This window comes from Sinocyclocheilus grahami, unplaced genomic scaffold, assembly GCF_001515645.1.
Source record: "Sinocyclocheilus grahami isolate Dianchi unplaced genomic scaffold, SAMN03320097.WGS_v1.1 scaffold1163.1, whole genome shotgun sequence".
In the NCBI taxonomy this organism is placed as follows: domain Eukaryota; kingdom Metazoa; phylum Chordata; class Actinopteri; order Cypriniformes; family Cyprinidae; genus Sinocyclocheilus; species Sinocyclocheilus grahami.
Genome location: NW_015506342.1, coordinates 306,231 through 314,890, shown reverse-complemented (window position 1 = coordinate 314,890; position 8,660 = coordinate 306,231). Strand labels below are relative to the sequence as shown.

The 8,660-nt window shown below is 40.8% G+C and overlaps 1 protein-coding gene across 1 annotated transcript in view; it reads left to right on the top strand.

Moving 5' to 3' along the window:
- Positions 1-8,660, top strand: part of LOC107567484 (liprin-alpha-4-like) — a 43,077-nt gene that overhangs the window by 12,541 nt on the left and 21,876 nt on the right. Inside the window, exons 2-8 of the mRNA XM_016253179.1 lie at positions 570-830; positions 2,276-2,377; positions 3,107-3,271; positions 3,353-3,427; positions 6,043-6,141; positions 7,206-7,433; positions 7,516-7,662. Coding sequence (XP_016108665.1) covers positions 570-830; positions 2,276-2,377; positions 3,107-3,271; positions 3,353-3,427; positions 6,043-6,141; positions 7,206-7,433; positions 7,516-7,662 — 1,077 coding nt within the window. The remainder of the gene's footprint in view (positions 1-569; positions 831-2,275; positions 2,378-3,106; positions 3,272-3,352; positions 3,428-6,042; positions 6,142-7,205; positions 7,434-7,515; positions 7,663-8,660) is intronic.

Here is an 8,660-nt window from a genome sequence, read left to right as displayed (position 1 = left end):
TTCTGTCTGTTACTGGTTCTGTCTGTTACTGATCTGATCTTCTGTTTGTTACTGGTTCTGTCTGTTTCTGGTCTGATCTTCAGTCTGTTACTGGTCTGATCTGCTGTCTGTTACTGGTTCTGTCTGTTACTGGTCTGATCTTCAGTCTGTAACTGGTTCTGTCTGTTACTGGTCTGATCTTCAGTCTGTAACTGGTTCTGTCTGTTACTGGTCTGATCTTCTGTCTGTTAATGGTTTTGTCTGTTACTGGTCTGATCACCCTATAACAGCAGCTACAGCAAACGAACCATAACAACATCATAGTGGGCAATTAAAAAAAAACAACAAAAAAGTATTACACAGACAACACTTGCTCTCTCTCTCTCTCTCTCTCGCTCGCTCGCTCGCTCGCTCGCTCGCTCTGTCCAGTAACTACTCAGTAATGACGCAACATCTGTTACTAGTTCTGAAGTGACTGTTTAGTTAGTAACATAGTCTTCAGAGAGTCTTTGTAGCTTGTAAAGACTAGACATCTAGTCCAGAGCTTCTGGTCTGTGTCAGTGTGGTAACGCTGTGCTGTCTGTGTGTAGATGATGTGCGAGGTGATGCCCACCATCAGCGAGGCGGAGGTCGGCAGTAACGGAGGCGGTCGGGGCCCCGGCTCTCCCGTGCAGACGGACTCTGAGGGCCACTTTGAGTCTCTGATGGTGTCTATGCTGGAGGAGAGAGACCGACTGCTGGACACGCTCCGAGAGACGCAGGAGAACCTGTGTGTGACGCAGAGCAAACTGCATGAGATCAGCCACGAGAGAGACTCACTCCAGAGACAGCTCAACAGCGCCCTGCCGCAGGTAACCGCTGGCACGTCTGTGTCTGTCAGGAGCTAAACCAACCGCTGCTCAACCACAGCAATTCAATACAGTGGAATTAGGGCTGCACGATTAATCGAATGCGATCGTCATGCGTATCTTTCAGTGAAGCAGGGTTCTGTGATCAGCAGTAAATCTCCATCCGCGGAAGCAGCGGAAGCGCTTGACTGTGGCATAATAAAAGCTCCGCTGCTTTACCCCACATACGCACGACTGGAAGCAGCGGAAGCGCTCGACTGTGGCATAATAAAAGCCCCGCTGCTTTCCAGCCGTGTGTCGCGCTCGTTCAGCGCCTCGTTTCGCTTCGACGGCTTTCAGCCTCACCCTGCTTAATTCTACTACGTTAATAAATCATTAGCTCATCCATGAACATGATTTCTGCCTGATGCATCGGCTGTGGGGATGAAGACCACAACTCCCATGATTCCACACTCAGTTACACCGTCATCAAACTACGCCTTTGTCTCTCTGTTTGTTTTGAATACGCGCCCTCTAGCGGCGAAAATTATGTATTGTGCCTTTAACATTGAATTATAAATATACTTTACTGTAATGAAAATTATAATAATAAGAACTGAGATAACATAGTCCTGTGTTTATTAGTCACGCTGAATCAATGAAAGCAGTTCAGTCTTCTGTTTCTTCTGCGGGGCATATTTGGAGTTTCTTCGCCCTCGAGAGTGCCCTCTGGCCTTCGGATGGAGATTTACTACTGAACCGTGCTTCACTGAAAGACATGCATGATGATCGCAGATTTTAAATCGCGATTGTGATTTCATTTCGATTAATCGTGCAGCCCTAAGTGGGATATAGACAGGGGTACACATGCGTGACCAAAATAAAAAGTGCGCTGTGGGAGTAAGTTCAGGCCGCTCATTTGTGTGCCGACATGGCTGACAGCTGTAAATGTGCAAATATATGCTGCAAATATTATAATATAGTAAATATTAGCATTTTATTTTTAAGTTTAATATAAAATAATTGAATTTTGTATTTAATACTCCCTTTTTGATTTAAAATAAAATAGCATTATCACACTTTATTATTTTGATTATTTTATTTTTAAAAAACAAAATAAAGTGCAATAATATTAATTTCACTATTAATATTTTTTTATATAGTTATATTTAATGGGTCACACAATGTGCAGAGGACCAAACCAGATCTCCAGGTGCTCTTATGAGAACCAGGCTGAAAAACTTATGTGCTCCCCTGAATATAGACCTAAAGCAATTCAAACAGCCTTTTGTTCCTTTAATAACCTAATTTTCCCGAAGTATTGGTGACATTACTGAGACTGTCCGTGAGCGCCGTCTTACTGACCGACTGATTCCGCTGAGTGCTGTTTGAGTTGGTGGATCACTGTGTGTCACTTCAAGCAGAATCCTGTCTAGAATCATGCTTTCTTGTGTTTTGTGGCGCTGAAGGAGTTTGCTGCTCTCACAAAAGAAGTGAATATGTGTCGAGAGCAGCTGCTGGAGCGAGAGGAGGAGATCGCCGAGCTGAAAGCAGAGAGAAACAACACACGCGTGAGTTCTCACACACATTTACTTACATGTACAAATGTGTTTGTTTTTATGTATTTATTTTATATATTTTTTTTATACGCTCGATTCAATCAAACTTGATTTTTTTCACTTTAAACACAGAAGAAAGTAGTGCAGATCAGCTTCTTTGCGTACAGTTTTATGGATCATCGCATCCACAGTTATTTCTTCAGTGCAGCACAGTGAATCTAACTTCTATAGCAGTGAATGGGAGACTGCCACAAATTATATTTTTTTGCATTGCCAGCCTTTAAAGTTGTTCAAATGAAGTTCTTAGCAATGCATATTACTAATCAAACATTAAGTTCTGATATATTTACGGTAGGACATTTACAAAATATCTTCATGGAACATGATCTTTACTTAATATCCTAATGATTTTTGGCATAAAAGAGAAATGTATAATTGTGACCCATGCAATGTATTGTTGGCTATTGCTACAAATATCCCCCAGCGACTTATGACTGCTTTTGTGCTGCAGGGACACATATAATACAAAGTATAGTGTTATAAATGTACACATTTTTTAAAAGGAAAATATAAAAAACTTTGGAGGATTTCTGATGCGGATGGCCGCTGAAACGCATCGTCACAGTCTTGTGAAAAGGCTCCGTGGTTCTTTATTCCAAGGCTGATATGATGATAAGGGTCGGCCAGTGTTTCTCCCTTTGGTCTGAGTGTGGTCTGTGTTGTGTTGGCTGCTGATCTCAGTTGTTGCTGGAGCATCTGGAGTGTCTGGTGTCGCGTCACGAGCGTTCTCTGAGAATGACCGTAGTCAAGCGTCAGGCTCAGTCTCCCGCCGGCGTCTCCAGTGAGGTGGAGGTGCTCAAGGCGCTCAAATCTCTCTTCGAGCACCACAAAGCCCTGGATGAGAAGGTACTGGCATCAGGAAGCTCACGTGTGTGCCGCTGGCGTGTTTGGGGTGTGCTTTACGTGTGGCGTGTTTGTTCTGATCAGGTGAGAGAGCGTCTGCGTGTGGCTCTGGAGAGATGCAGCATGCTGGAGGAGCAGCTCACAGCCGCTCATAAAGAGGTGAGACCACAGAACAATTAGAGCTGCAACAAAACATTATTTTGAGAATCAAGTGATCTAGCGATTATTACAACGGTTAATCAACTAATCGATGATTATTTCACAGATTAATCTGTAGGCTTTGTTGTATAATTCAGCTTTTATAAATGGTGAAAATATTGAGTTACACACATTCTAACTAAGAAATAATATAAGGCAATCATGTCAGCTTTTGAAAATTTCAAGCAATTATACTACTATTGTACAATTACAGTTGTCATAGTTAGTTTTTTAAATAATAATAAATAAATTTGGCACACAAAATGAGATGACAGACTGTATATGAAAAAACAACTCGTTCTGCCTAGCGCCTCCTAGTAAGTCATGGATGTGGAACAAAATAAAAGTACGTTTATTTTTGTATAAATTATTTTATTCAAAGCATTAGCTCTCTTAAAACACCTTACAGTGTTATGATAATCAAAACTGTCCTGAGCTAGATTAAGCTTTAATTTATGCAAACCAAACTGTCACTTTAATGTAATAAATTAGTTATTTATCTATTTTTGCATTCACTAATAAAAAGATTGTATTATTAGCTAGCTCCACACTGGATAGCTTTATAACAGAAAAGCAAGTTGTATTTCTGAAAGCGTCACCGACACTGTTTCTTTAATGTTTAATACTAGGGCTAAACGATTTTGGAAAATAATCTAATTGTGATTTATTTTTTACCAAGATTGCGATTTAATATGCAAAATTTTTTTTAAAGCTCTTTATGTTCTGTATTATTCAACAAAGACAAGCTATAAATCATTGTATAGTATGACCAACACACTATTAGATAGATTAAACATACATGTTCTTCTCTGTAGGCCAGGCCGATATGTTACGATGAAATTAGGTGATGCATGAAGATATGAATTACATTTTTATTTAACAACTACAATCACAGTATATTGACTGATTTGTTGAACTTCCAACCTTGTAAGCATGTAATAATTATGTTTAAATAGCCTGGTGTAAACATTAATATGAAAATCAGTAACAAATCACACAAACTAAAGTAGATTGCAGAAATATAAAAACACATCTGTTGCTTTAGCACACTACTTTAGGTCATTCAGTCACTGTAATAAACATATGTAAACATGTGCACTGCACTAAACACTGTCTGTTAACTTAAGACCAGTGGTCCTCAAACTTTTTTGGTCGCGCCCCCCTCAGACTACCAAATAATTTCACTAAACATTATGAAAAATGTATACTTTTTTTAATTTAAAAAACCTACAGGGAAAAAAACACCTGCATCACTTGAAACATTGAAAAATAGCATCGAGAGAATAACTTATTATTATTATTATTCTCTCGCTGTTATGTATTTATTTTGTGTGGGTTTCTTGCTGTGCGCTAAGGCATAGGACACACAGTCTGTCCTCCTCACCAACGACATTAAACACGTGTCTACACCGGACGCAGTGGCAAAATACAGTAGAACCCATTATAATCAGTGACGCTGTGCACACTGGATGCGGCGCGGCGCGACAAAACCCGACATTAAACTGATGCCTTGTTCTAATTATGACGTACTGACACAAAGTTAAAATGATTTTCAACGGTTGCTTTGTCGCGTCAGTGTAGAGCTGTAGCGGCGCGATGCACAACTGTAGCGTGCGGTATAGACACGGCGAGTGAAGCCGAGAGCGAGATATGCCTCCTCATAGTTTCTGCATTTAGCTTTTGAATGACCAGCACCTGCCTGGGTCTGTGCAACTTCACCTATAGCTTTTCTCTTCGCTTTCACAAACCGATCCATCTCCCATACTAATTACGTCCTTTGGCTGTTTACTGTTTTATTTCTTTTCTTTTTCTGCTGATGGCCCGCGCTCGACTTAAAGCAGCGCTGCTCAGACCGATGGGTGTGTGTCATCAAAGCACTGCGAGAGCTATAAGAGAGCGGACGGCTCCTTATGCTTTCTCTCACTCGCCGTACTTTGATGTCATACACCGATTGATCTTCAAGTCGAACACACCTCTTTACTCTCGCCTGTCACATGACTGTGTAATCGCAGCCTCTGCGATTGAAAAATATATTATATATTATAAATATAATATATAATATAATAATATTATCGCAAATGCAATTAATCGTTCAGCCCTATTTAATACCGTATTAAAGCTGCTTGCTTTAAACCAGTCTCTTGTATAAAGCACTATATCAATACATGTGACTTGACTGGAGTTCCGGCTGGAGAGCTCATGCAAACATATCCACATCGCTATGATCAGATGCTTTCTTAACTGCTGCTTTCTCACCGCTGTCATTTTCGTTGTGTTTTTTCCGCTATTGAGAGGAAAGTCACACATGCAGCAGTGTCTGGTTTGGCTGCGTTTACACTCCGACTCTCATACACGCCGTGTGTGTCTTCTCTTGAATTGCATCCAGGAGGGCTACAGCGCCACACTGGTCAAACCGCGTTACTGCAGCTCCTTACATTAGGTCACATGAGATCAAACGACTATTCTTCGACAAAAATATTTGTCAACAATTTTTTCTTGTCGATAATGTCAACGAATCGTTTCAGGCCTAATAACAATGTTGCTGTGGGTTAACGCTTGTTTCTGGGCTGTTGTAGCTGGTGTTTCTCAAGGAGCAGAGTAATCAGAAGAGGGTGATGATTGATGGATCAGCAGAAGTGAATCACAGCTCTGATGCAGCACCAAACACTAATGGCCAGCTAAACACCACGCGACCACAACTTACATGCTCCAAAAATCATCTGAAGAGTAATCGATATGCTGATTAACTGTAGGCTTCTATTCACATATAAACATGATCATGCATGGAGCTGTTTAACTTAAATATGTTTAACAGAAGCTCAGCTGCACTTTCTTGACATGCCACTGTACCGTCTGGCACTTTTCAACACAGTGTAAACAGACGGAACTTTATTTCTTCTCTTTCGGCCTGAGAACAGAAGAGTGATATTTTCAACAAAATAATACCAGGGTTCCCGCGGGTCCTTAAAAAGTCTTGCGTTTAGTTGTATCAAATTTAAGGCCATAAAAGGTTTTATTGTACATGAACGTCTTAATCATGATTTCAAGAGGCTTTAAACTTGGGGACGGAAAGACCAGAATTGCAATATGGCGTAATGTGACGATTAAACTTCAAAATGCTCTGATTTCATTGAATATGAGCGCTGCATGTTTCAGAGTCCGGTGCTGCGCTGATGTTATCAGGGGAACGCTTGTATTTCTGCTGTTCCAAAAGCGCCACCTGCTGCAGAGAATGAATGTGCATTTTCAATAAGCCTGTTGTTTTTGTTCAGACCGATGTGAAAATCCACCCACGGTTTTACCCTGCAACCACGCAGAGCTGTAAATGTGAAACTGGTGGATCGATAAAAAGATAATGCATTATAAAAATCTAAAAAGTGTTTGTTATTTAATTAATATAATAATTTATTGATAATAGTTTAAATTAATATAATAATTAATACTTTTAAAAAAAAGGTTTAAACAAAGGCTGAAATGTGAAGTGTATCATTTGATAAAACGTTGTATCTGAACTGTAAATTATGCTTTTTACAGTCATTTAACAGTTTAGTATGTTACTATAGACATTGTCCTACCCCGCTCATATGCTATTAATTTTATTTGTGCAGATCTTTAAAAAATCTTAAATTTGAGCTTAAAAATCCTGCAGAAACCCTGAATTCAATGAAAGCGTTTCTGTTGAACATACTGCAGTTTCATGAGGTCTTCATATTCCAGTGTAAAGCACAGTGTGTGTTCACAGCAGCGCTTGTCAGACGTCTCTATGGGTGCAGAGGAGGATTGTGGGAAGGACGGGGAGCTGCAGGAGGCGATGGACAGACAGAGTAAGGAGCTCCTGCACCTGAAGGAGCGTGTGGCGTCTCTCTGCAGCCACGTCGCTGAGCTGGAGGAGGATCTGGACACGGCCCGCAAAGACCTCATCAGGTCCGAGGACATCAACAGCCGCTTGCAGAGAGACTTACGAGAGGTACGACAGCAGAGCCGGCGTCCGCAGAGGAGCGCATCGAACGAGCCAGTTAGTGACCGCGTGTTTCTGTTGTTTCTCTCAGTCTCTGGCTCAGAAGGAAGACATGGAGGAGAGGATCACCACGCTGGAGAAGCGCTACCTAGCGGCTCAGAGAGAAGCCACGTCTGTCCACGACCTCAACGACAAACTGGAGAACGAGATCGCCAACAAGGACTCGCTGGTCTGCCAGGTCTGCAGCGCGTCAGCCGTCTTTATCACTCTTACTCTTAGAAAAATAGAGTGTTTGCGAGCCGCGCTGGCAGAATGAGTGTCTAATTTTGAGCTATGGGCAAAAGAAGTAAAAAATATCAGTTTCAGTCGAATTTGAGGTTTTCGCATTAAGCCCTCTTCTAGCGATCCCAGTGCTCCAAATAGTGATTAAACATCTAAAATGATCTTTATTTGCTTGTTTTCTGAGAGGAGTATCTTTTTCTCTGCTCACTTCTGGACGACTCAAGCTGTAGGTCTATTGTTGCAAAGTGAATATTCATATAGATTTCTCCATGACATGATTTTCAAACCCATGCTGATGAAAACAAAACGATCGCGCTCACTTACATTTGCAAAGCGCGTGCATAAGACGTGCCTCTCCGAGAGCGCGCAATCTCCCTATAAAGTACATTATTGCGAAATACATCTTGGCGAGATGCACACAAACATAATCTGTTACGTCTTGCATGAACGTTCAGTTAATGTTTGGGGAAAATCTGATGTGTAACATTATATTAGATGCATGCATTACAGTAGGTCTTAATATAGATCTGTCTCAATGTTAATCAGACATTAAAAGAAAAGACAGAATCACTCGCTGCTCTTGATTAAACTACTGTTTATTTGCGTCTTTGTTCTTATTTTTAATTACAAAGATAAAATAAAAAATAGCTATATTGTGATTTAATAATATAGTAATTATTATTTAGAAAAGAATTGGAGGAAAATATGCAACGTTGCTCATTCCGACTCATTTTGCCAGCACGGGTCACATTTATTCCAAGCAGTGGTGTTGGAGTCATCACTTACTGGTGTTGGGTTCTGGCTGTATTAATGTCACAGTGATTATCCGTGTGTTTGTGATTAACCAGTCGTGATGGGTCATGAGTTCAGGCTGATGTGTGTGTGTGTGTGTGTGTGTGTGTGTGTGTGTGTGTCTCTGTGTGTGTGTGTGTGTCTCTGTGTGTGTGTGTGTGT